Source organism: Sciurus carolinensis, chromosome 13 (genome assembly GCF_902686445.1).
Source record: "Sciurus carolinensis chromosome 13, mSciCar1.2, whole genome shotgun sequence".
In the NCBI taxonomy this organism is placed as follows: domain Eukaryota; kingdom Metazoa; phylum Chordata; class Mammalia; order Rodentia; family Sciuridae; genus Sciurus; species Sciurus carolinensis.
Genome location: NC_062225.1, coordinates 24,845,718 through 24,873,705, shown reverse-complemented (window position 1 = coordinate 24,873,705; position 27,988 = coordinate 24,845,718). Strand labels below are relative to the sequence as shown.

At 50.3% G+C, this 27,988-nt stretch overlaps 1 protein-coding gene across 1 annotated transcript; it reads left to right on the top strand.

Annotated features, from left to right (window-relative positions):
* Position 1: 1 nt before the first annotated feature.
* Fbxo41 (F-box protein 41) lies at positions 2-27,199 on the top strand. Its single transcript, XM_053743295.1, is given in 30 exon segments — positions 2-375; positions 11,809-12,014; positions 12,498-12,631; positions 13,592-13,917; positions 13,920-14,011; positions 14,013-14,349; positions 14,352-14,626; positions 16,405-16,434; positions 16,436-16,496; positions 16,499-16,539; positions 16,541-16,608; positions 16,610-16,628; positions 17,122-17,198; positions 17,437-17,474; positions 17,477-17,579; positions 17,581-17,660; positions 17,663-17,739; positions 17,741-17,796; positions 18,378-18,462; positions 18,465-18,486; positions 18,489-18,536; positions 18,539-18,634; positions 18,810-18,839; positions 18,842-18,923; positions 19,037-19,189; positions 19,381-19,476; positions 20,875-20,993; positions 21,174-21,332; positions 22,522-22,637; positions 22,770-27,199. Coding segments are annotated over 27 exon segments (2,610 nt in total). The 5' UTR covers positions 2-375; positions 11,809-12,014; positions 12,498-12,631; positions 13,592-13,730; the 3' UTR covers positions 22,833-27,199.
* The last annotated feature ends 789 nt before the right edge of the window (positions 27,200-27,988 follow it).

Below are 27,988 nucleotides of genomic sequence, written 5' to 3'. Positions count from 1 at the left end.
ATCTGCCGCTCCCCTGCTCGCAGGAGAGCCCGCCCCGGAGGAGGGGCCGGCTCCGCCCCACCTCCTCGCCGCCTCCCTCCCCCTTCCCTTGCTTTCCTCGGGCCGCGCGCCCCCTCCTCCCTCCTCCCTCCCCTCCTCCTCCATCCTTCCCCCACCCGGTTTGTGCGCCCCTCCCGCTGCGACTGGCTGGGAGGCTCGGCCGCCCCCGCCCCGAGAGGGAGGCGGGGGCGCTAGCGGCGGAGGCCACCCCAGGCTGCGGAGGGAACGAGATCCGAGGCCCCGAGGCGGCCCTGCGTCTGGACGAGGCACGCGGGGGCTGCCTCTGCACCCCCAGCCCAGGGCCGCGGGGCCTGGCCTAGCGGCGGGGTGGAGGAGGTAAGGGCGAGTCGCGGCATGCTGCGGGTCTGCTCCCGGAGATGCAAGGTAGGGAGGACCCAAGCCTCTGCCTCCTCCTCCCCTTCCTTCTTCCCCACTGCCCTCCGGAGGCCTGTGAGGCCGCCCAACTGGGAGGGATTCAGGGGAAGCCAGTCCAAAGGCAGGAAGGAGTTAATGTAAGGAATTAAAATCAGAACGGTTTGACACCAGGCTTCCCCTCCCCCGCTCCCGCTCCCGCCTGTCGTTCCCCGAGTCTGGTTGGGGGTGGGGGTCGGGGGCGGGTTCCAGAACCCCACTGGGACTCAGGACCTTGGAGGGCTGGGGCCAGAGGGAGGGGGGAGGGGGAGCGCCTTCAAACCCTACCTTCCCCACCTGCTCCTGAGAGGGTGGAGAAGGGACTGGGTGCCGAGGCCTGCCTGGACACCTGTGCCAATGTCCCTGCGTGCTGGTGTGCACGTGTGGTAGTCTGGAGATGTGCATGTGTGTCCATGCATGTTTGTCTCTCCTTAACATCCCTGTGCCCAAATCCCCGTGCATCGGGATGTGTGGGCCCCACCGCATTGCTTTGCATGTGAGTGTATGACACGGTGCCTGTGTACACTGCTCACAGTCTGCCTTTGAGTACTGAATGGGGCCTGCTCTCTTCCTTAGGTTGAGTCTGCAGCCAGGGGCCCAGATGGTTTTCTGGGTGTGGAATCCAGGTGCTGGAATCTGTGTGTGTGACCTTGGGAGGTGTGTACACGTTTGCAGGAGCAGGAGAGAGGGAGTTTAGAACAGAATAGGCAGTGTCAGGACTGCCAGCAAGCAGAGGACTGACTGCATTGACCCCTATGGGTCTTCTCCAGGTTGGAATAACTATTCTGCTGGTACACATGTTGGGGCCACAGCCTCAGGATAGAGCCCAGCCTTCCTGGGAAGTTCAGAGGCGTTTAGAGAGACAGGGAGCATTCCTTTATTCTCCCGCCTCAGGAATATAACGGGGGTATAAAGCAGACACCTCCGCCTCCCGGTTCTTAGAATGCCTCCACCTGCGGGCAGATGCCTCCTGAAAGCACCTAAGTTTAGAGCTCCATTTCTTTAACTTCTAAATTATCTAATAACATCCAAACCTTCTTCCCCCATTTCTGTAATTTCCACCTTCTCTGATGTTTTCCTGCATGTGACTTCCATATGGAAAGAGGGGGAAGGAGCTGTTGGGCCCTGAAGGTCACGTGAGAGAGAAGATGCCATGGTTATGGTGGGGAGTTGGGACTGAGTCCATACAAAAGAGAAAAAAAAAAAAAGAAAAAGAAAAAAAAAACCACAACAACTCTGTTAACTTTTTGATTTTGCCTGATTTGAATTTAATGGAGGGAGGAAGGGGGAGGTGGAAGGGAGAATCATGATACCCACACAATTGTTCCTAGATTTAGGAATGCCTAGTTTGTTTTTGTTTGAGGAATGCTTGTAATAGCAAGGGGGTAATAATTGTTGAAAGGTAATTTCCATCCTGCCTTTGAGTTCCCTAGAACTTCATGATTCTCTGAAAAAAAATTTTTTTGTTCATTCAACTTATATTCTTTGAGTGTTACTATGGGCACTCCTGCAACCATTTTGGGGTTGGTGTGACATTCCACTCCCAACCAGAAGTTAGTACTGAGACTAAGAGCATGAGTTGGTCAGGTAGTGCTGGGTTCAAATCCCAGTTTGTCATGGTTTCAGTTATTTACTGGTGTATAGCAAACCACCTCAAAATTTAGAGACTTTGAACAATAATTATTTATTATTTCTCATGGTCCATGAGTCAGTCATGACTGTGACTGTGGTCTCTGTTGGTCTCACTTGAAATTTTTCACACAGCTGTAGTCAGCTGAGGGACTGATAGGGCAGGAACATCAAGATGGCCTCTCAAGCTGAACGCAGTGGTGCACACCTGTAATCCCAACTATTAGGGAAGTTAAGGCAGGAGGATCACAGTTTCAAGGCCAGGCTTAGCAACTTAGCAAGAGCAAGACCCTGTCTCAAAATAAAAAATTTAAAAAGGTCTGGGAATGTAGTTCCGTGAAAAAGGGCCCCAGGGTTTAATCCCTAGTATCAGGGGGGAAAAAGATGACCTCCTCCTCCAGCATTTTTCTACAAATAGCCTCTAATCACTCAGCATCTAGCCCAGGTTTCTCTTGGCAACTGGATCCCAAGAGGGAGTATTCCAAGAGGACAAGTCCTAAGGTACAACTGCTTATTAAACTCCTGTTTGTATTGGGCTTGCTAATGTCCCTCTGGCCAAAGAAAGACATGGTCAAGCCCTGAGTCAGTGTGGAAGGGGAACACATAGAATACTGAGACACAGCTCACTGGGGACTCCAAAGGAATAATCTGTATTTCAGTTCTTACTGTCCTTGGGCAAATGGCTTGGCTACTTTGAGCCTCCGTTCTTCATCCTAGGATGGAGACAGCCCCATTGCTTGGCAGTATTGTCATAAGGACTAAATAAGTAGCATGGTGTCTGACCAGAAAATAAGTAGACAAATGTTCACTGTACTGATTATTAGACTGCAAGCATCCTAAGGGCACAATTGTCATTCATTTTTATGCACCCAGTGCCTGACCTGGATCTTATACTTGATATCTTTTGCTGGGTGAATACAATAAAATGAAGCAGCAACAATTTTGAAAAGACACAAGTTCTGATTTTACAATAAGTGACTAGCAGAACAGGTAAAGCACCTGTCATTCAAGTTGGTTTTCCAGTTCATCCAGTTCCATGATGATATGTGGTGGAAATTGCTTGCATTACATGAAACAAATCAGTTTATCCATTATTCAGTGAGATTCCTCTAACAACATAATGATAGCTACTATGTGTGAGGAAGGGGTGAGGAGGAGTCATTTGTATTGTCCCTGCCTCCAGAGTATATGTAAGGAGGGAACAGACAGGCCCATGACCACCAGCATGTGATACCTGTTATCCTTGAAGAGCTATGAAAGGAGAGACTTGTGCAGTGATGAGATTTGAGCTGTAGCAGGGGGTCAGGGAAGGCTCATGGAAAGGTATTCTTTGAGCTGGGTCTGCAGAATTCACCAGTAGGAGAAGGGAGTTCAGGAAGAGGGACTAGTGTGACCTTTGGGTATGTGAAATCACCTAGTGCTTTCCAGTGGAGCAAAGTCCCACAGGGCACCCTGAGGGTGCATATGGAAGGGAAGCGAGATGAAAGGTAGAGCTGGCAAAATAAGTGATGGTCAGATTGGAGCCATACTTGAAGGCAGGCATGGCAGTGGACTTTACCTCTCAGAAGATGGCCAGCCTTCAGAGATTGTTTTAGAATTAAAGTGACATGACTGGATCAATATGTGCAGAGAATTTTGGAAGCAATTTAGTACTGCAGGTGTCAGATACTTGAGGCAGAGATAGATTCCATTGCCCAGGTAGGAGAGGATATAGGTCTGAACTGGGACAGCGACTATGAGAAAAGAAAGAAGTAGCGACAAATATTTAGAAGATCAACAATGAGCGATTGATGAGATCTGAGAGGCATTCAGAGGATTCAGAGAATGCTTAGGGGGTCGCTATCCAGGGTGCTGAGTAGATAATATGGTTGCTAGTTGAGATGGGGAAACAGGAAGCAGGGTTGAGGATGTGTACTGAGGTATTGTGAGTTCAGCATTAGGCATATTAAACTTTGAGCTACCTACGTTGAAAAAGTACCCCTTTAATTCTCTCCCTCTCTACTGGCTGTTTCTAAAAGCACTTAAAAAATTGCTATCAGTTTTAGGTCTAAAGCATAGAGTTATCTGTGCCTCAGCTCAGTGGAAATGATGGTGTACAGTAGAACTGGGCTATCTCTAAAAAGCATTTAATATGTTCAGGCCTCTCCATCTTAAAAAGATGCTTCTGGATCCTCCCATGTTGCTTCTGCCCCTTCAGAGTTGAGCTTCTCATGTTCACCCACTGTCTTCCCTCCCTACTGCTCAGCCCACATCAGCCACACTCATCAAAGCAGCCCTCCTGTAAGTCCCTCCGGGCCCTTCCCACCTATGCCCTTACAGAAGTTGGCCACAGTTGCCCACTTCTTTCCTCCTTCACATCCTCTCATCTCTAGTTGCTGGAATGCATATCCCTGCTGTTGGTTCTTAGGAATTTCTTGGTTCTTGTCTCTCCTCTGCCTCTCTGAGGATTCATCTTTACACTCTGCTCTCACTTCATTGAACCCTCTCCCTGGGACTGTTCATCTACTTGCATTTTTATGCTTAAGTTGCCAAAATTGTATTTTTGGCTCCATATTGCAAAGCATGTACCAAATAGCTTTATGTCCAAGGCTCACTGAAGCCTCAAACTCAAGGAATCCACAACCAAACACATCATCTCTCCCCAAACCAGCCTTCTTCCATGTTTTCTCCTTACTAAGATATAACCTCCTCTACCCAGTTACTCAAAATCCAAACCTGAAAGAGAAAGAAAACCTGAGATTCCTACTTTACTCTTCCCTTTCTTGACTGCCACAGTCATCTGTCACCAGACTTTCTCAACTCTTTCATTGCTCCCACATGTATCCTTCTCCCCAGTTGCACTCCTGCTACCCTGGTTAATAATTTCCATACCTAGGTCAGGGAGTGCACTTACTGAGAAAGTACATGCTCAGCATGTATGAGACTTTCGGTTCAATTCCAAGTATCAAAATAATAATAATTATTATTATTGTTATTATTTCCATTTCTAATGTTCCAATGGCCTTCTTTCTGACTTTGGCTCTGTATTCCATCCTCTAAACTGTAAATATGAACCGGGTCTCACCAACCATTCATTCCACATTTACTGAGCACCATGCCAGGTTCTGGTATATGTGTTGGGGAGATGGCAGTGATTGGGACATATGATGTCTCTACTGTCATGGAGCTTACATTTTAGTTTCTTGAAGGAGGCATACTCTTTCATTTCCTTGTCTCTGTAGATGCTATTTCTTTGTCTCAGAATGCCTCTCTTTTCCTTCCCTCTTATTGCAGTTTTACTTTGCTCTGCAAGAGTCAACCACCATCCACTAACCACCTCAATTTTTCATGCTAGGTTAAATTGAGGATCCTGTGCCAGCCTCTTGCATAATATTTATCTTATTACCATATCATCTAAGAGATCACAAGCTGCTTGAAGGCAAGGACTGAATCTTGTCTGTCTGTGTGTCCTTAACTGACCCAGCACAAGACCTGGTGCAGTTCATGCAGAGTAGGTACTTGGTAAACTCATGTTTGAGTAGGGCTTAGGTGAGAAGTCTATGCTAGAAATATAGATCTTAGGTAGGACTCTTTTTTTTTTTTTTTTTTTTTTTTTTTTTTTTGCGATGCTGGAGATTGAACCCAGGGCCTTGTGCTTGCAAGGTGAACTATCTTCCCAGCCCTAGGTAGGACTCTTGATTGTAGGTGACAGAAATTCAACACACAGTATTCGAAATAAAAAGGAATCTTTACCAATTCATATAACTGGGAAGAAGAAAGATGGTTGAGGCTCAGGCATAACTGTACCCAGGTTCTCAACAATGTGGTGAGAACTCTGTCGGCTTAGCTTCATTCTGAGTGTTTGTATATTTCCTTCCCCACCATCCATGGGCTTTCTCCATGTGGGGACTTTAGGTTGCATAAGGCCATAGACAACCTCATCATCCCAACATGTGATTCTAGAAGGAAAAGAGGACCCTTGATCTTTCATATTAATTCCCAAGGAGGGGCTCTGTTGGTTCTGCTTGAGTTGGTTCCTACTACCTTGGTTAATAATCTCTGTACTTAAATCTGAGAGAGCAGCTTACTGATAGAGTGCATGCTCAGCATGAATGAGACTTTGGGTTCAATTCCAAGTACCAAAATAATAAAAATTATTATTATTGTTATTATTTCCATTTCTAATGTTCCAACGACCTTCTTCCTCACTTTGACCAACCCTGGGTCAATTGTGGCCAAGGAGGTGGTAGAACTAGGCTTGGCCAGGTATGGGTCATGTATCCACCCTTTAGGAGTAGTGACCCTGCCTGAAGCACCTGGAGTAGGGAGAGGTAGCTCACCAAAGAAAGGATGAGATTATTGCTTTGCTATTACTAGAAAGCAAAGAAGACCTGTAGAGCAGATAAAAACAATGATGTCTACTGTAGGAATTATCCATGATCACAGGGTAGTGTAAACCATAGAAATGGAAGGTATGTTTCTGGCAGCATCAACACGTGAGAATGTGACAATAGACAGGAACTAGAAGGTTGACACACATCTAGAGATGGTTGATCTTGTTTGAAGAGGTGAGATGCACACATCTGAAAACCTTAAAATTAAAAAATAAAGAGAGTACCTCTGATTACTTCAGCCTGTATGACACTATCCAAAGAAAACTCTGAGCTGAAAGAAAGTAGACTTGAGGTAGGTATTTCAGATAGGAGGAGGGACATAACAGGACTGGGGATGGCAAGGAGGCAGGGCTGGGCAGAAAAAGGAGGCTGGTCTTGGGGCTGAAAAGGCTGCAGATTAGGGAAAACTAGAATGCAGAGGAAGATCTCCAACTATTCTGCCACAGTGCTCACAGTACAGGACTGTGACAAAATTTCAATAGACAACACTTCTGTTTTTCTTTTTCTTCCTTTCCCTCCCACCTTCTTCCCCTATCACCTTCTTGCTTGAATTCAAGCACGCTTTATGCTTATGCTAAGAAGTGTGTAAATTCAGACAAAAATATTTCCGTGATTCATAGTCATTCCTCAGCACCAGCAGATGGAGGGAAACTGTGGGGTGTGCTGGACTGGGGAGAAGAACCACCTGTACCCCAGAAGCCTCTCCTCTCTACATCTATCCACAAGCCTGCATGCCCAGACTTTTTTCCCTCCCCCTGTTCTTTGGGAGCCTGGCTAGCAGAGGCATGGTGCAGGTACAAAGGGTGCAGGGAGGGAGAAGGTTGGCTACTGCTAGGCCCTGAAAGGTGCCGACACACAGATGCTCTAACACCATGCTGACCATACATTATAGAATAGCCTTGTTCTTAAACAGCTGTGTGTGTGCAAACTGAACTCTGTACTATCCTGGTCACTCTGCCAACTTCATCAGTTTTGTTTATAATAGTCTATTTAGGTTTTCTACTTCTTCTTGAGTCAACTTTGATAATTTATATTATCCTAGAAAAGCATTTAATTCCTCCGGATTTTCAAGTATGGGGGCCAAGAGTACCTGGTAGCATTTTAATATTAAAAATATCTTCTCTGTGCCAGTGGTTATATCCCCCATCTCATTCATTTTTTTCCAAAGATATCAATTTATTTTTTTAATTAATTTTTAAATTTTTTATAGACTGCATTTTGATTCATTGTACACAAATGGGGTACATCATTTCGTTTCTATGGTTGTACATGATGTAGATTCATACCATTTGTGTAATCATACATGTACATAGGGTAATGATGTCTGTCTCATTCCACCATTTCTCATACCCTTTCTCCCTCTCATTTCTTTCTACGTAATCTAAAGTTTCCCCATTCTTCACTCCTCCCACCCCCACCCCCAATTATATATCTTTCTCCAATTATCAGGGAAAACATTTGGCCTTTGGTGTTTTGGGATTGGCTTATTTCACTTAGCATGATATACGTGTATTCTTTCTGTCTCTCTTTGAATAGATTTGCCAAAAGACTTTTTCTTTTGTTGGGCAAGTGGGAAGCAGAGAGTAAAGTGTAGATGAATCAGAGCTGGCCTTGAGTTGGTAATTATTGAACCACGTGATGGGTACCTAGGAGTTCAACATAATATTCTATTTCTGAATACCTGTGAAAATATTCACAAATTTTCATTATGGTCATCATGGTCATAATGAAAAGTTGTTTTATTAGATCCCTATCTCGCTGTGCACATTTCTAGATGGGTTAAAAATCCTAGTACAAAAAAGGAACTCCTACAGCCTGAAGTGTTTATGTGTTACCAAGTCATTGTCAGTTTGTGGTATCTTGGTGATTTGTTTTAAAATCCTAATTTAAATAAAGGTCCTGGAATTTTTAAAAACTGAAAGTACTAAAAGAAAACTTGTAACAGTTTTTATCATTTTGGGGTAGAGACAGTCTTCCTAAGTCAACAAAAACCAGAAATCAAAGATTTTGCTGAAGCATACTTTAAAACTGTCAATAAAAGCTATAAACAAAAGTAAAAGCCAATCAACATACTTGAGAAAAATATTTGCAGTATATTAGGGTCAATATTATAAAAGCTTTTGTAAATCAATAAGAAAATATGAATGTACAGTATAAAATGAGCAAAGTAAGTACAAAGATGAGTCACCAGAGAGCTACAAAAGACTGAGAAATGTGTGGGGAAATGTCCAACCATGGTATTCAAAGAAATGCAAGTGAGACAGGCCATTTTTGACTTTCAAATTGGCAAGAGAACAGTGAGGCCAAACCATGGAGCTAAGAAGTGTGGCTCCAGTTGGTAGACGTTGGGGAGCCATTGAAGGTGTCTAAGTGGAAGCCATCTGCAGAAAGGATGGAAGAGAACTGTGAGACAGACCAGGCCAGCAGTGCAGGTATGAGGAGGCTGTGGCCCATAACAGCATAAAGCAAGCGACAGGAAAAGTATGGTTGGGTTAAAAAGGATCCAGAAGGAAAAACCAGCAGGACTTGATCGTTAGCAGGGAAGGGGAAATCAAGATGGCCCATGGCATGGCTGGGAGGGCAGCAGCACTGTTGAAGGAAACTGATGCTGGGGAGTGAGTGAGGGAAAGCCCAGGTTGTGTATTTTTTTAAATTTCTTTTTCATATATATTTTTAGTTATTGGTGGACCTTTATTTTATTCATTTATTTATACGTGATGCTGAGAATTAAACTGAGTGCTTCACACATGCTAGGCAAGTGCTCTACCACTGAGCCACAAGTTCAGCCTCCAGGTTGTGTTTTTGACACTATGGGTCATTGTGTGCCTCTGGAATCTCCTTACTAGAGACTAGCAGTCTACTTAAATTATTCAAGTTACAAAAACCTTTGCTGCCCCATGTAATTGACAAGTCCTGGGTGAAAGCTTCAGGCACACCTGTTCAAGTGATATCACAGAAATGGTCACATGCAATTCCAGGTTCATGTTCTGCCTGCAGAGCACAGTCTTGGGGTACCTGCATTGATCCAGATTGAGAAATGTGAGCATTACTGATCTAATCTCTGCTGCTCTAATGAAACAGACTGAGGTCACTTGTGATCCCATAGGACAGACTAAGGTCACATGTGCTCCCTTGGGTCAGGGACAGGGGTCAACTCTACCCAAACCATTCAAAGTGGAGGAAATGATTCTCTAAGGGAAAATGGAGAGTCAGTCCACAAAGAAAGGTAAAGCTGAGCCGCAAAAACAAATGTTTTATAAAACACTGAATTCTACTTCTCGGCTATTTAAGACCCTGACTCCTCTCCTAAATAATTTTAAAAATATTTCCTTGTTTATCATAATGCATCTGTCACTCACAAAACTTTCAACCTGGTGTCCCATCTCTAGAAGGAGCAATTCAATGTTCTCTTTCCATTACTTAAGTCCAGCCCCAATTCAAGACCTAGCAGTGGCTTGTCTGATTAGTACTGAGCTAGGCCCACAGGCTCTTTCAACTGTGGCCACGCTACCATGATGGAGGGAAACCTGGAGGGAAGGAAAAACACCTGCTCCATGGCCCACAAATGGTATGGAAGAGGTTCCTGTCCCACCAGTCTGCTGCTCTGATTCTGCTGACTTCAACCTTGGTGCTCTGTGGCCACATGTGAAAGGGGCACTGAGGGCTGCAGGGTTGTGGGGAGGATGGGTAGCGGAGGTGGGGGGTGGGGGCTCTTATGGCTAAGTAATCCTGGCCTTTGTTTTCTAGGTTTGCTAGATTTTTCTGGCAGTGCAATTCCCTTAATCATTAGAAGGCTTTTCAGTCAATTTGCCTTCGATCATCCCCAGCGCTATTAACCAAAGCTAGAGACCTCATTGAAAGTTATAATTCTTGAATGGAGCCCTGGTGGTAGTGAGGAGGGAGGAGAAGCACTGTCTCTTAGCAACATCCCAGTAGCCCAGGGTTTGGGGGCCTCTAGCTGGGTCTCTGCCACAGGACAGTGCAAACCCCTGGTGGCATGCAGGGCTCCTTTCCCCTTCCTACTCCAGCTGCTTTCCAACAAAAGCCTGCTTATAATGGAAGCTTCTGTGGGGCTGGGAGGGCACAGCAGGACTTGAGGAGTCTAGAGCCTTTCAGGCCCCAGGCTGATCTCCCTCTGAGTTTCTAGCCTCCCTCTCCTTGCTTGAGCTGACTTTAGATGGAAGCAGAGGACTGGCTCTTAATTATCTTACTCTCAGCCATATTGGATTACTGGCCCTAGGCAGAAAGGGCCTCTTTGGGCAAGTCCTGCTTTTAGATGGGCCCCTTTCAGCCAGATTGTCTCTTTCTTATTGGACCTGCAAAGACCTCACTGCCAATATCATGACATTTTTCTACAAGTTCCCTGAAGTTCAGGGGAGGTGGGGGATCATTTAATCAGCTGCTTTGGTACTGGGTGACAGGGCTCAACAACTTCTAAGTGGGGAGTGCAGGAAGCAGTACTAACTTAGGCTTCTCCCCTCAATTAAGCTAATTCCTTACTGAAAAAAAAAAATTTTTTTTTTCTATCTCCAATTCTAATTTCTTTTCTTTTCTTTTTTCTTTTTTTGGTACCAGTGATCGAACCCAGGGGTGCTTCACTACTAAGCCACATCCCCAGCCCATTTTATTTTTTCTTTTGAGACAGGGTCTCACTAAGTTGCTTAGGGCCTTCCTAAGTTGCTGAGGGTGACTTTCAACTTGAGATTCTCCTGCCTCAGCCTCCCTAGTCACTGGGATTACATGTGTGTGCCATCACACCTGGATGATTCCAATTTCTTTCTTTTTTTCTTTTTCTGTTTTTGGTGCCAGGGATTGAACTCAGGGTCACTTGACTACTGTGCCACATCCCCAGCCCTATGTTGTATTTTATTTGGAAACAGGGTCTCACTGAGTTGCTTAGCACCTTGCTTTTGCTGAGGCTGGCTTTGAACTCACAATCCTCCTGCCTCAGCCTCCCAAACCACTGGGTGGTGCCCAGCCCAATTTCTTGATCAGGATTTTTCCCTAATGCAAAGAACATAGACCCAACTGTAACTAAAGCAAAAAAAGGGAATTGATTGGTTCATGTAATTGAACAGGTCAGGATCTTACAGTGTCTGTGAAGAATTTCTCTCCCCATCTCAGTTCTGGATTGGCTTCATTCCTAGGTGGCTCCTCCCCAAAAGAAACAAAAATGGCCTTAGTAGCTCTGGCCCTCTCCATCAACTTAAACACCCAAGCCCAAAAGGGTTGGGGTTTTACTGAAACTACTCCTTCTCTCCAGTAGTTCCAGAAAGTCTGGAGGTTCACTGGCTTAGATTGGGGGCCCTGCCCATCCCAGGACTCTGACTGGCCAGGCTCATGTTACATCCCTCAGGCCATCTGGATGGATGAGAATGCGGCTAAAGAAGTTTGGCTCCCCAGGGTTAAAGAAGGGCGCTGATGCCAAGAGGAGGACTGGGTGCTGGGTGGCAAAGTGAACAGACACCTACTCATACAGCCACGTGGAAATGGGAGAAGACAAACAGAACTCAGGAACTGGTCAGGATGAAGAGGCAGAGCTGAGAGTCAGCGGCTTCAGGTGTGAGTGAATCTGTGAGTGAAACCAGATTGCCCACGGGTAGGATAGAGGCTGAAGGGGCACCCCATGAAGAGATAGGACATGTAGGGAAGAAGCAAGAGCAGGAAGTCACTGAATCAGGAGGAAACTCCAAACAGGGCATCATCATGGCAGCCTGTGAAGATGCAGGGACCAAGAGTATCCACCAAGGGACCAAGTGGGTGAAGACCTTGAGGACAACTGGATTATTGCATTAGTGGGTAGTCTGCGACTCTGAGGAGCACGGTGACGGTGGAAAGTGTTGGAGCCCAAATGCAGACAGTTAGGGAAAAGCCAGCAGTGAGGATATGGAAACTCCACAAGTCAGGGGAGGCAAAGATGGGGTGGGGGACAGCAGGAGCTGAGGGTAAGGAGGGACTTGTGCCAGAAAGGATGTGAGGAAGACAGATAAAATAGGACCCTTGGAGGGAAAGCAGGGCAAGAACACTTATTGGAGGCCTATCTAGCTTTTTCTAGGTCTGAGAAAAGGACCTAGGTGCCTGGAGTAGCAGGGATGGGAACAGTGACACATACAGGGATCATTAATGATACCCAAGTGGAGTGACATCTTTCTCACTGCAACATGGTACCAATAATCCAGGTTTGTTGATAGATGGGGTTTGCATGAGATGGAAATAAGCTTTTTTTTTTTTTTTTCAGTACTGGGGACTGAACCCAAGGGTGCTCTACCACTGAGCCACTTCCCCAGCCCAGCCTGTCCCAGCCCCACTTTTTTTGGAGACAGGGTAAGGCTAACATGCAGAGACTGCCCTCAAACTTTTGGTCCTACCACCTCAGTCTCCCAAATCTCTGGATTACAGGCATGCACCACACAATTGGTTAAGAATCTTCTACTAAGAATATTTTTAGATGTAACATACATATAATCTTATGTGTACAGCTTGATGATTATCTACACCTGAACACACTGCTGAGATCAAAATATAGACTATTTTCAGCATCTCCTAAGATTCCCTCCTGCCCCTTCCCAGTCCTTGTAGCCCCTAGGGGTAACCTCTGTTCTGATTTCTGTCATCATCAATTTTTGTCTGTTCTTGAACTCCATCTCTATAGAATCTTGTCGTATGCACTCTGGTCTGGCTTCTTTTCTACAACATAATACTCATGTATTCCTCCATATTGCTGAGCATATCTGTAGTTCCTTTTATTACTGGACAGTATTCCATTATGAATATACCACAATTTATCCATTCTGTTGTTTATGAGCACTTGGGTTGTTTCCAGAATGGAGCCACTAAAATTTAACTGTTTCCTTTAAAAAATTATATTATTATTATTTTAAGAATTCTCTCTGTCTCTCTGTCTCTCTGTCTCTCTCTCTCATCCACTCATGTACAGGCTCTTGCACAGATACCAGAGCAGGATACTCCACTCAGAGTGTTCTGCCATTGTTTCTCCCCTGGCCTCTACATTCAGGCACCAGCACCTATTTCTTGGGGAAGTCAATTTCCAACTTGAGTTGGGGATTTTGGCCCAGGGCCTGGGAGGTGTCGCTGGGAGAGGAGAACCATCCGCCTAAGACTTATTCCCTCTCTTGTAGCCTCCTCGACCCTGGTCGCGGGCACCCTGAGCCTTACTGATTCTGCAGGGGGGCTTGCGCGCGGCCCCCATGAGCGCGCCCCGGCTGACCCGTTGGGCGGCCGCGGTGGAGCCGGCACGCCGCGGGGGGCGGCGGGGCCATGGCCTCGCTGGATCTGCCTTACCGCTGCCCCCGCTGCGGGGAGCACAAGCGCTTCCGGAGCCTGTCCTCCCTGCGCGCGCACCTAGAGTACAGCCACACCTATGAGACTCTGTACATCCTCTCCAAAACCAACAGCATCTGCGACGGTGCCGCGGCTGCAGCGGCTGCTGCAGCCGCGGCCTCAGGCTTCCGCTGGCGCCTGAGCCCGCCGCGCTGCTGGCTGTGCCCGGCGCCCGGCGCGAGGTCTTTGAGAGCACGTCCTTCCAGGGCAAGGAGCAGGGCCGCCGGGCCGTCGCCAGCAGCGCCGCACCTGCTGCATCACCACCACCACCACGCTCCCCTCGCCCATTTCCCCGGCGACTTGGTGCCCGCCAGCCTGCCCTGCGAGGAGCTGGGAGAGCCGGGTCTCGTGCCTGCCGCTGCCGCGCGCTACGCGTTGCGGGAGATTGAGATCCCGCTGGGGGAGCTGTTCGCCCGCAAGTCCGTGGCATCCTCTGCGTGCTCGACGCCGCCGCCAGGGTCTGGCCCCGGGCCGGCCTCGGCCTCGCCAGCTTCCCCCTCCCGGCCGATGTGGCTTACGAGGAAGGCCCTGGCGCGCCTCAAGATCCGCGCGCTAGAGAATTGGAGGTGGACAGGCGGCTGGAGAGGCTGAGTGAGGAGGTGGAGGCAGAGATTGCTGGCCAAGTGGGCAGGCTGCAGGCAGAGCTGGAACGCAAAGCTGCTGAGCTGGAGACTGCGAGACAGGAGAGCGCTCGACTGGGGCGCGAGAAGGAGGAACTGGAGGAGCGAGCATCGAGCTCTCCACGGCAGGTGGACGTGAGTGTGGAGCTGCTGGCCTCGCTCAAGCAGGACCTGGTGCACAAGGAACAGGAGCTGAGCCGCAAGCAGCAGGGAGTAGGCCCTCAGGACCGCGGATGGGTGTGTCCGTGTGAGTAGTTGTGGCCACCATAACCACCCTAAACCTGCCTGTCTGTATGTGGTCATGGCTAGGTAATAGGGGGTCTGTGGTCATGAACTTGTAACTGTTGGTGTGTGTGGGTACCCAGAGTGTCATGATGGTGTGTGTGGCAGGACACGAGCACATGGGCAGCTTGATCATGCACTAAGCCTATGAAGACTATTTCTGATCCTTCTCTGACTCAGCCAAGGCCAACCTGGGCATTTTGGCACCAGATCCTCTTCACCCTTTGCCTGCTCAAAGGTGTGGCCCAATTCTCCCATCTCCCTTTTCTAGCATCAGATTCTTTCTTCCTTCCTTCCTTCCTTCCTTCCTTCCTTCCTTCCTTCCTTCCTTCCTTCCTTCCTTCCTTCTTTTCTTTCTCTCTCTTTTTCTTTCTCTCTTTCTCTTTCTTTCTTTCTTCCTGTCTTTCTCTCTCCCTTTCTTTCTCTCTTCTTCCCTCCCTCCCTCCCTTCTTTCTTTCCTTCCTTCCTTCCTGAAAGGATGCAGACATGATGTCATGTACCCCATTTGCCCTAACTCTATTTCCCCCGTAAGCTGCTGCCCCATACAGAAAATCCTCATGAAAGTATTTGTCATACGCCAGGTCTCCAATTTCTTTCCTTCACATTCTTTCGTGAACCCACTCTGATCAGGTTTCCACTTCCACCATTGTCCTCATGTCACCAATGACCATATTACTAAGACCAAGTCACCCTCTTTCTTGGTCCATCCACAGCATTTGACACAGTGGGATCCTTTGAAACACTTTCTTCACTTGGCTCTCCTGGATTTCCTTTCTATTTTTTTTTTTTTTTTTTGTCTGTTCCTTCTCATTGTTCTTGTTGACTTCTCCTCACTTCTCTGACCTTTAAATGAAGAATTATGAATGATTCAAATGTTCATAGGATTAATTAATTTATTTGTTCTTGGTACTGGTGATGGAACCCAGAAGCACTTTACCCACTAAGCCACATGAGCCAGTCTTTTAATTTATTTTTTATTTTGAGATAGGGTCCTCACTAATTGCAGAGGCTGATGTTCCTCCCATCTCCCAAATCCTGGGATTATAAGTGTGAGGCACTGCGCCTGGCTATAGATGTTATTTATCTGTAATATAAGGGGTTTTCTGTTTTTGTTCACTGATGCTTCTGCAATACCTAGAACAGTGCCTAGCACTTGTAAGTGAATGCATTTGGGAGTACAGATGCAGGTAATCTGTAAGATGTGCTATGTGTTTGTGCAACTCCTAGAGGCTGATGCAAACTATAAGTAAGCTTCTGCATCTGAGTGTATTTCCCTATGTGTTAAAGTGACTCGATGTATTTTTCAATCTTCAGAAAGTGTGTGTGGTGTTTGAATGTGTCGGTGGGACTGTGCCTCCATGATGCTTTGCATGTCTCAGACTGTGAGTATGTGCCTGGAAATGAACCCAAGATGAGGGCATATGCATGAATGTTACTGAGTGGGTATGTGCAATGGCTGTGTGGCTCCAAGTGTGTGCCTGGGGCTGTTCCTATGTGGGGAGGCTGTATGGTTGAGGTCTTAGGTAACTGGGTGTCTCTGTCTCTGTCTGAGGAGGATGTGTCTGGTTATGGAGTTAGATGTGTGGGGCTGTGTGGGGGGCCATAAGCAGACACCCTGGGCAGCTGTGCCTGTGTCTCCCCACAAGAGAGGGTGGTGTGGCATCCAGGCTGAGGCTCTGGGGGTAAAACACTGCTCCGGGACCAGGGAGGTGGTGCAGATTGACCAGTTCCTGAAGGAGGACAGCAGCACGGGAGGCCAGTGCCAAGCTGCGCCTGCAGCAGTTCATCGAGGAACTCCTGGAGGGGCCGACCGCGCTGAACGTCAGCTGCAGGTCATCAGCAGCATGCTGTGGCAGCACACCCGAGCGCCAGGTCCTGGGGCGTGGAGGTGGGGGAGTGGCGCAGGGCCAGGGGCCGGGGCCCAGGCAGAATGGTGAGTGCCCATCTGCTCCCACTTCTGCCTGCTTACCTGGTCCCCACAACCTCCCCTCACACACAGCCTCATATCCCCAAGGGTGCTGTGCGTCTCTTCTTTGGTTCTTCCCCCAAGAACAGGCCTAGGCCTGAAGTAGGGGTCTGGGAACACGGGGCCCCTCTGTTTGGGCAGGAGCACCACCCCTGAGGCTCTCCAGGTGTGATCCAGCAACCATCAGCCCGCAGGACCCATCTCTGCCATCCCTGCAAATGAGAGCCCAAGAGCCATAGCCTGGATTGGGGTGTGGGTTGGTGTGACCGGGGAGCTGGTGGCCTCCCTGTCGGGGCTATCTATCTGTCCATTCGTCCATCCTTCCCAATTTTTTTCTTCTTTTCTCTCCTCCTCTTCCTCTCTTCTGTCTGTCTCTACCCTCTTTCTCTGGCTGTTGCATCTTCATCCTCTTGCCTCCTCTGCCTCCCTACTTTTACCCTCCTGCTCTGGGGGCCCACAGAGAGAACACCACGCGGGCCCAGCCGTGCCTAGCACATACGCGGTGTCACGGCATGGCTCTTCTCCCAGCACAGGTAAGCTGGGGCCTGGCCTGCCCTACACAGCCCACCCTCACCCTCGAAAGACCTGCTGACCATCTGGGGCTTCTCTCCCTCCTGTGCCCATCCTCCTGGGGTCACCTGTCTACCTTTCCATACTCAGAGGAGCTTCGGAGAAGCAGGGTGGATGGGTTTCCCTTGCCTGTGGTAGGGGAGGATGGAGAATTCCAGCAGCTGGATGCCCCTCGCCCCTCACCATCTGGTCCACCCTGCCCCAGGGCCTCCAGTCTTGTGCCAGCTGCCTCCCAGAGCTCAGGCGCTATGACAGTGACAGCCTGGAGCTGCCCCGGCCAGAGGAGGGGGCACCTGAAGACAGTGGCCCTGGGGGCTTGGGCACAAGGGCTCAGGCTACAATGGTGGCTCGAGCGGTCCCAGGCCCCTCGCAGCTCAGGCCTGCGGCGCCAGGCCATCCAGAACTGGCAGCGAAGACCTCGCCGACACAGCATGAGGGGGAGGAGGGTGATGTCTCAGACGTGGGCTCCCGAACCACGGAGTCAGAGGCCGAGGGCCCCTCAGACGTCCCCCCGCCCTGGGCCGGCTATAGCTGGGCCAGTGAGCAGCTGCCGCCTTTCAGGTAAGTCCTGGGAGGAAAGGACCAGCCTTTCCCTAGGGTGCTGGCGCTCCTGGGGACAAAGGGCTGAGAGGAGAAATTTCTGAGCTCCCATACTTCCCTTCCTCTGCTCCTGACTTGCCTACCCCTCCTATGAAGTGCCCTTCAGCCTGGGGCAGAGACTTGAGTGACAGGGTGGGGCAGCATAAGGATGGTACATCTGGGGGCTGGGGTCTGTGCACATGGTGAGCTCAGCAACATGTAGAAGAGAATAGTTGTCTCTCAGACTCCAAAGCCCCTGGTGCAGCAAGGAGAGCCCCTCCCATCAGCTTACAGGCCATGCACAGGGGCATTAAGAGATTAGAGGGTTAGGGTCAGGGGTGACTTAAAAAGGAAGAAATACCTTTGCTAATTTGTAATCTTAGGGTTGGGACTATCATAGCCAAGGGGAAAGCAGAGGCCCTTTGTCCTTCCTGCCACACCACTGTTCCCCAGCATGGGTCTTACGCCCATTCTTCCTGCAGCTCCTTACCCTGCCCCAGCTCCTTACCCCACGTTCCCTGCCTGGTCTTTGACCCTCCATTGTCCCTTGCTCCCTTGTGTTTGCAGCCCCGCCGAGGGAGGCAGTGGACGTGGCCGGCGAGCTGAGAGGGGTAGCCCCTCACGCTCCAACGAGGTCATCAGCCCAGAGATCCCCTCAAGATGCGGGCTGCCCTGTTCGCATCTTCACCTACCTGGACACACGCACACTGCTGCACGCCGCAGAGGTCGCCGGGACTGGCGCTTCGTGGCCCGTCATCCCGCTGTCTGGACAAGGGTGCTGCTAGAGAATGCACGAGTCTGTTCCAAGGTACCTACCTCTGCCTGCTGGGAACCCACCTTTCCCCCTGGCAGAATCTGGTCCTTGCAGCCCTTACAGCACTCTGGCTCCAGCCTGGCTCCCCCAAATCCTCTCACCGGGCCTTCTGCTCTGGGACTGGCTTGTCTCCAGCCAGCCAAGGCAGACCCCTCTTCTCCGTGTAACCTCCCTCTCCACAGCAGTTCTGGCAATGCTGGCTCAGTGGTGCACACAGCCCACTCGCTGACACTGCAGAACCTGAAGCCCCGACAGCGGGGGAAGAAGGAGAGCAAGGAGGAGTACGCTCGGAGCACCCGGTGAGGCTGCGGTGGGTGGGCGGGTGCTCCTGGGCCACAGACTTGGAATGAAGTGGGGATGCTTCCCAGAGGAGGAGGTGACCACAGGCAGGTGACCTCTTGGTCATCCCCAGGGGCTGCCTTGAAGCAGGGCTGGAGTCCCTGCTGAAGGCAGCTGGGGGGAACCTGCTGATCCTGCGCATCTCCCACTGTCCCAACATCCTCACCGATCGCTCACTCTGGCTGGCCAGCTGCTACTGTCGTGCCCTGCAGGCTGTGACCTACAGGTGGGTCCCTCTCACCAGAAGCAAGGCCCATGCCCTCTTGGCCTGGGACCCCAAGGATCCCTAGATACTGCATGGCCTTCCCCCAGATCCTCAGGCAAAGGCACTCAAGAGCTCTGTGACCTAAGGGAAGGAAGGCTTGACAGGGGCAGAAGCCACCAGGGTGAGCCACTCCAGCTTTGTCTTTTCAACAGGAGTGCCACAGACCCAGTGGGCCACGAGGTTATTTGGGCCCTAGGCGCAGGCTGCAGAGAGATTGTTTCCCTCCAGGTGGCGCCTCTTCACCCCTGGTGAGCTTAGGCTGGGTGGGTGGGGAAGGGAAAGGGGTTGGACCTGGTCTGGGACTGAGGACTGGACAGATCTGAGCCCATTCCATAAGCTGTTGAGGAGACAGGCTCACACACATTAATCTGTGCATTGAGGCATTAAGAGCAGGGCTTTAAAATCAGACCTGGAAGTCACATCCTGGCTTAGTGGCAGTGCCACCGTGAGCAACCCAACTGCATCTTAGTTTCTCACCTTACAAAGTGAAGGTGATACTAGGAATCTACTGACCTTATTAGGGCTGTTGTTGGCCCCAATGAGATCATACCACAGAGCCTGCAGGCCCCACGGTAAGTGTTCAGTAAACACAACTAAAAGTAGCTGGATTTGTGTGACATACAACAAGCAGTTCTGGGTCAGTTTGTAATGGATAAGAGCTGATCATTAGAGAATTCAGGGTGTAAAATCATTCCCACTCTACTTGGAGTTTCTTAAACTACCAGGCTTTCCTGTCCCTATCCCTGAACCTCCAATCACTCCCAGTGAGCCGGCTTCTCCCAGCCCATCCAGTGTACCTTCCCTAACACCCTGGTGGAACCAGTCATTGTGCCCCTGCCTTGGCTCCCATTGACCTTGTCCGGACACCTGCTGTTACCTGTTTTGCAATCATTTCTATTTCAATCTCCTGCACTAGTCTCCTAGTTCTCAGGGCAAAGTCTGTGAGTGTCCATTTCTGTATCCCTGGTACCAGGCGCATAGCAGACACCAAAGAGATGTCTGTTGCCTAGGTGAATGTTGAGGGATGTGTTCAGGGAACCAGGCAAGTCTGGTGTGAGCAGGTAGGGCAAGGTCAAGTACTGAGTGTGGAAAAGCAGGTTGGGCAAGGTCAGGCAGGGCCTTGTGAAGGGGTTTGGGTTTTTGCATTTTATCTAGAAAGTACTGGGAGGCTATTGGAGGATTTTAGGTTTAAGAAAGGAACTAAAATCAGACTGCCAAAGTTCTGTAACATAGACTGGTCATGCTTCGAGGGTGGGGACCACGTCTGCATTGTCACCACTGATGCCCTAGGGCCTGACTCAGTTGTTCTTGGCTGTAGCAGACACTTGATAACCATCTGCTGAATGACACAGCGAGTGGCTGTAGGAGTGAGTGGGGCACTGACTGTGTTGTGGGGCAGGACTTGGCAGGGAGACTGGTAGTGATCTGGCTGAATCCAGTGGGGGTCTAAACTGTGGAATCAAGCTGCAGAACATGGCGAGTGGTGAGAGGGGAGAGTCAGGGACCATCCCAGCTTTCCGACTGGACCAGCTGGATTGTAGGCGGGGCACTTGCCTGAGGCAGGGAGGGGTTGCCCAGGAGGAATACCTCACATGGGGCATCAGGTATCCAAAGGCTTCCCTGACTGCCCCTTCCCCATTCTCCAGCCAGCAGCCCACGCGCTTCAGTAACCGCTGCCTGCAGATGATCGGTCGCTGTTGGCCCCACCTCCGGGCTCTGGGGGTTGGGGGCGCTGGCTGTGGGGTGCAGGGCCTGGCATCACTTGGTGAGTTCCTTGGGGCTGCGGTGGGGAGAATGAGAGAAGCTGGCGAGGGTGCAATGATTCCCTGCAAAATTCCATAGGGGCTTGGGGCTGTAGCCTGGGTGGTGGCAGGGGACCCAGGGTACTGGGCAGGAGGTAACCTGGAGAGTTTGTCAGCAGGGCCTCCCCTCTTCCTCTCCCTAGCAAGAAACTGCATGCGGCTGCAGGTCCTGGAGCTGGACCACGTGTCAGAGATCACCCAGGAGGTGGCGGCAGAGGTCTGCCGGGAAGGCCTGAAAGGACTGGAGATGCTGGTGCTCACAGCCACCCCTGTCACTCCCAAGGCCCTGCTGCATTTCAACAGTGAGCAATGGGGGAATGCAGGGCAGGGTATGGTTGTCACCTGTCACCATGGCCTGTCAGCAGGTAGCATTAGCATTACCTGATGCTCTCCTCGGCAAGCACCAGCGTTGGGAGGGGAGGGGGCAGACAGCAATATCTGGTCTTGGCTTTGCCACCAGTGCCTTCTTAGGCCAGTGTGGCATTCTAAGCCTGCCAGTATCCATCCTAATAGTTCAGTTCCAAAGACATCTGTGTGCTTTAGCATGCCCTCATTGGAGCCAGAAGCCATGCAGGATCTTAGTCCCTATTGTAAGTCTTCAACCAGGGCTGAGGCAGGAGAGCAGATAGGTTAAAAGTTTAGTTTTGGGAGCTAAACTGGCCTGGGCTTCAACTCTGGCTCTTCTGCTCATTAGCTGTGTGACTTCAGGAAAATTATTCTACCTTTCTGAGCTTTATATTCCCATTTTCTGACTTTTTTAGAATGGGTAGGCAATAATGTGTGTAAGTTCTCCAGGAACTTAGGTGAGAACTTCTCTCCCTAGACTCCAAATTATGCCTCCTCTAGCCCTTCACCTCACACCACCCACTCCACTCTCAGTCACTCCTCTGCCTTCACTGAGGATGGGGGTACCCAGCGTGGGCTGCTTCCTCCAAATGAGACCATCATCCAGGACCGTGTGGCCCTTGGGAAGACCCTGTGACCAGAGTGAAGGTTCCTTTACCTTATCACCTCCAGGACCCTCCTCTCCCTTCCCCTTCAGCCTCATGGCCATACCCTAGATTCACCATCAGGACAACTGCTCAAGCCTCCAAATTCATGCTCTTCCGGCTCCTCAGGCCTGGATCTTAGTGAGCAGCCACTTCCCAACCTGTAAACCCTGTGCAGCCTGCCTGGTTTGTCTCCATGTCCTCTGCCTTTGTGCTCAAGCCTCCCCTCAGCCACTGCTCCTTGTAATCACTTCCAAGTGTCCAGACAAGGTACAACTGTCCCCTCTGCCAGGGAGGTTGCTAGAGCTGCTGAGCAGTTGGCTGTCGCCCACTTGGCCTCATCTACCTTCTCCCTGGTCCATTTGTGCATCCCCAGCCAGCATGGGCCTGCTGTCCTCTTTCATGTTTCCTGTGACTGCCACGTGATGGTTCCTCAGAGGGTATCTTATGTCATTAATCAGTGAAATGAGAGGTGGCAGTCTCATTCCCCACCTTTCCCCAGGCATCTGTCGGAACCTCAAGTCCATTGTGGTCCAAATTGGAATTGCTGATTATTTCAAGGAGCCCAGCAGCCCTGAGGCTCAGAAGCTATTTGAGGATATGGTGACAAAACTCCAGGTGAGAGGTTGGCTCTGAGGCCAACCAAGATCCCCAAGCAACATCCCTAGGCTGGGGCTGGTGGCCTGGGTGAGTGTGGAGGGAGGACCCCACCGGCTTTGCAAGAGAACTAACTCAGGGCTTGGTTCACAGGCCCTACGACGAAGGCCTGGCTTCTCTAAGATCCTGCACATCAAGGTGGAAGGCGGCTGCTAACCCCGGGGGCGGGGGACGGCAGGGCACCTGCCAGCCCCACACCAAGGTGTTCTTTGTACCTCCAGAGGGATCCTGGTTTGGACTAGACCTTTGGAGGCCTAGTGTTATCCCAGCTTCCAGGGAGGGGTTAAGTATCCTGTCCTACTGGAACAGCAGAGCAACAGGTCTGACCCAGGGAAGGGGCTTGGACAGAAGCTGCCCTCTGACCCCCACCCCGACCCCAGCTGGAGCAGACTTCTGGCACAGTCAGCGAGGAGCTGTCACCACCAGCACTGGTGTCTTCGCCTGGAGGATCTGCAATACCTACCCAGTGGCTCCTCAGCTGCTCAGGCAGGCCTCTCCTTCCTGAGGCCCCAGGCCCACAGGGGCCCCACAAGGCAGCTCAGACTTGGCAAGGAGGGCTCTTCTCCCCTACCTGTTTCACCCCTCTGACAGCTTGCCTAGGCCCGCCCTTGGTCTACACTCTCCAGGGATAACCCGGGCAGGTCTAGGGACCCGGGCACACAGTCAGTCAAAAGCTGGGGGCAGGATTGGAAGGCAAAACATCACCCAGAACTTTTCCCTAGGATGAGACCACTCCTCCCAAGGTGGGCACAAGTGGGCAGGGGAGGGGACTGCCAGGTGGAGTGAACTTACTTATTGCTGTAAGACAGACTCTCCTGCCCCAAAGCGCGCACTCCAGAGCAAAAGTCAGAGCTAAAAGGTGCAGGTTTCTACACCATTCTCTCCAAGGGACCTAAGGGAGGCTCAAGGTGCCAGCCCTGGGAGACCTGCCTGTAATGAGAAGGGATTTCCTTTTAATTCAGGTGCTTGGGCAGGAATCTGATGGCCTTTGGGTCCCCTAGGCTATCTAGGCTGTCAGGGAGGGGGTGCCCACTGTGCTGGGTCCTGGAAGAGGGTGGCTAAATTTGCTTCCTTGTCTAGTTAGTTTGCTTGAGGATGTGGCTTTGGCAAGGACAGATTCTAGGCTCGAGGAAGAGGAAGAGTGTCCTCAACAGACTTGCCCTGTCCTCAGTCTCCACCAGCCATGGGCTGAGGCTGCAGCTGGGGACTTCTGCCTCAGGGCTTAGAAGCCACAGAATGCCACTGGAGGTTTTCACTGGCCCTTGCACAGTCCCCAGATGATCAGGTTCTGACAAGGCTCCAAAGATAGGGCCCCCCAGTTTTTCCTCTCACGATTTACCATAGTGATTTTAAAGACTGTGGGTCTTGCCAACCTTCATTTCGACAGTTCTTGCAAACATCTGACCTAAATCCATTTTAGGATTTCTTGCACTCCTATACAAGGTCAGTTCCCAGCCTCGCTATTAGGCTGCTGGTCCTGGCTGGAGCTGGGATCCTCTCATTTCCCAGGCTTCTCCAGGGACCCAACTCTTGCTACCTGGCTTGGACATCAAGCCCAGCCCTGGGTTACCTTGTAACAAGTGCTCTAGAACTGCACCCCCATGCCTGGCCCAGAAGTGCAGCCAGCAGCCCTAGCTCTGTCCTGGCTCTTCATATCATTGCTTTGCCTTTTCCTCCTGTGACCTGCTATGTTCTTGCCCTTGGAAGACCTGTGCTACCAAGGGTGTCATGTCAGCATCTCCCTGTCCAGTCCTGTACAAAGCCTTGGCTGTGTGTGGCACAGCACCGCTATCCCTAGGCCCTGCGGCTGCCTCTATCAGCTCCCACCTTCCCAGTCCTGTCCCTGAGTCACAGGAAAGAGTAGCACAACTTTCTCTCTTCCAAAGGCCTGGGAGGGAAGTAAAGGTCTACTCAGGGCCTGGCTTCCCTGGGTATGTCTGCCTTGTACCAACTGCACCCTTGTGGCCTCTGTTCCCTATGACTCCAAGAAAGAGGTGCCCCCCATCCCCCTGTCTTATAGACAAAGCACAAAGGGATGCCCTGCTTGGTCTAAGCCTGCCCAATTTAGGGGTTTTCTCTGCCCCAGGGAACCCATCAGTGAATACGAGGCTCTGGGCAATATCTCCAGGCGGCACCCATTGGAGTACCTGGCATCAGCCCTGGGAAAGGTCTGGTGGCTTAAGCACTGAGCTGGGGGTGGAAGGGTGCTGACAGGTCTGATGCTCGTCACAGGCTCCTTCACTGCGTTATTCACATAACAGCACCGCCTACCACCAGCACTAGGGGCAGGAGGGTGAATAGGCCCCTCTCCTGCCTGGTGAAGTTGGCCTTCCCACAAGTCTGTTTCCAGGAAGCCCATCAAGCTCACCCAGTATTTTCTGGTTATGTGAATGAGGACTGTGTGGGGGTACATATGGCACAGGCCCAAGCCCTTGTTAATGCAAATTACAGGTCACACCCAGCCCTGGCCTGACAGTCTTGTATGCCCTGGCCTTTACACCTGCTGAGAACCAGCAGCTTCCGGCCTTTCACCTTGATGCTATTCATCTCCTTCAGGGGATGAGCCATGCTGCTAGATGGGAAACTTTTGCTTGTTGGGGTGCTCCATTTATCCACTTCCATGGTAACCATACAGCTGGGGCCAAGGAGGGAAACCAAAGGGCCTTGCTTCCAGAAGGGTTTCATCCCATCTTCACCCCCTTAAAGGGAGTCCTTCATCTTATACCTAACAGGAAGCAAAAAAGGAATGATGACATTTTGAGGGCTAACCAAGGCAGGCCCTGTTCCAAGGGCCCCCGGTTAACACAGAGATCCCAAGGTGCTGCCTGATGTCCCTTGCACTTCAACCCATATGGTCTGACCCCAGCACCTTGGAATTTGGGCACATTTGGCCTGAGTACTTTATGCTTTTTTCTCACTACTTCCCCTCTCACTGGCAAAAAGCAAAAATACATAAAACACCCCTACAGGGGTAAAAGTGGGCAGCCCAAGAGACCACCCAGAGATCATGACCTCTCATGTTTTCTTAGCCCTGATGGCAGAAGTTGAGTCAGCCTCTCAGGAATTGCTTCAAGAGAGAGGAAAAAAAAAAAAAAAAAGCCTCCTGCCCAAGGCCTGCTGCTCTAACATGTGGCTCTGTCCTTTGCCTTTGGATCCTGCCTGTCCCCCTGGTCCTGGTCTCGAATCCTTTGGAAACAGGTGGGGGAGCTGCCAAGGCCCCAATCCCTCTAAGGCGCTAAGTTGAAGGAGACCTTCCCAGAGAGACTATTGGTGCCAAAGACCCAGTTCCTGGTGAATCTGGAGTGGAAACAGGAGAGAGGTGAGTGGTCCAAGTGCCCACAGGAGTTAACTGCCACCCATGGGATCTGTCCTGGCCTGCCAATCCCTGAAGAATGTTGACTTCCCTCCCCCAGGGGCTTGGCACTTCTCTTGACCCCTGGTGGCTATGCTGTCTCACCCAGCCTTGTTCCAGGCAGCTTTTTCTGTACATATTGCTGTGTATCGTGTGTATGTATCGATTCCTGGACAAGTGTGTTCATCTGCAGCCCTTGCCTGAGGATAAGGCTTAGGGTTGGGTGAAGATCAGACTACCAGGCCTCCCTCCCCAACTCCTTGGGACTTTGGCCAGTCCCAAAACTGCCCTGACAATCAGGCAGGCCCCCCACAAGGCCAAGCCTCTTCTGCCACCACAGCACAGCCCCAGGGAGGCTTGGACTGGGGGCCACCAGCGTCAGCTCTGTCCCAGCAGTGGTCTTGTACCTAGGGGCAGAGGCCTGAGGTGACCCAGGTTTTACCCGGGCTGGTGCCAGTAAGCTTGGCTCTAGAGGGCAATGCTAGTGGGGCCTCCATAACTGGCCTCTAGGCCCCGCCTTCCCCACACAGCCAGGCTGCAAGGCCTGAGCTGTGAGAGGGTAGCTTCCCCCACCCCAAGCACACCAGGCAGAGGGGTGGAGAGCAACATTTGGTTTTACTTTTGTTTCTCAAGTGGTGCCTGTACCTCCAGCCCCCAGGGGGCCTTCTCTGGCCCCACTTCTCTGTCCTATCCAGGCATTGCCATCCTAGCACTTTGCTCCATGTTACCCATAAATGCCCTTTGCCGAATGTACCTGAGTGTATGTATTTAAAAAGACTCATGGGCATCAGAGAATTTATGGCTCTGTATCCAATAAAAGATGGTGAAACTGGTATATCTACCCCAGGGCCACATTCGTCAGTATGTCACCACAACCTTATACAACTAAAGTACACAAGGTAGGAGGAGGCAGATAACCCATTTGGCATTAATGGGTGAATGACCAGGAAGAGTCACCCCAGGGCTGCAGAATATGTTGGAGGAATGCCATCCAGGTTACTGTCCCCATCACAGTTCAACCCTGCATTCAGTGTCTGCACCCAGATAGACTTGAATCAAGTCACTTCTGCTTGTCAGCCGGGAGAGGCTATCTTCAAGGGCAAACCCAGCACAAGCTAAGCAGGAATAGCAGGAATTGGCCCCCACCATCACTGGTGTGCCCACCTCTTTCGGAAGCTCTGGACGACCAATCAGGTTTTGATCTAGGGGAGAACAAGCTGCCACCATGGCCTCGCTTGCATTACACATTTTACAAAACGGGTTTGTCTCATGAATTTGATTACTAAGGCCTGAATTTTAAAAATCAGAAAAAAGAACAGGTGTTTAGGCTTCAAATGCATTTAGAATGGGCATTTAATCCAACTCTGTGAGCCAGAAAAATAACTTACCTAAAGACTACCAGGTTAGCAGGGATGCTGGCTACCCCATTCTACTTTTGAATTCATTTAACCACAAAAGCTCGGCCCAGATTTTTCTAAAATCACGTACCAGTTTCAGGCAGCTGCTCCAGTAACTCAAGGTTATAATCATTTACTTCTAGCTCCAATAATTATAAAGTACAGCACTGGCTGTAGGTTAGCTATGAGGATCAGTTTAACTGAGATGACTGTTAGACCTGCTGGGTTTCCAGCCTTGCCAAACTACCACTGGGGACTGGGGAGATAGCTCAGTTGGTAAAGTGCAAGGCTGGGTTTGATCTCCAGCAGCGCCAAACAAAAACAAAAACAAAAAGGTGAAAAACTATCATTAGTCATAAGAAAACAGGACACTGGTAGCTGAATAGAAAATACCAAGTGGGTGACCTCAGCTACCTTCTCAATGGACTTAAGTCACCAGAGTTAAGAGAGGATGCTCCCAGAGTCAACTTTAAGATCTTGAATAAGAGGAAACAAAGTCTGAGCCAAGAGAACATGGAGATGGAAAGGGCAGACAAGGTAATACAACATGTTCTCAAACAAGA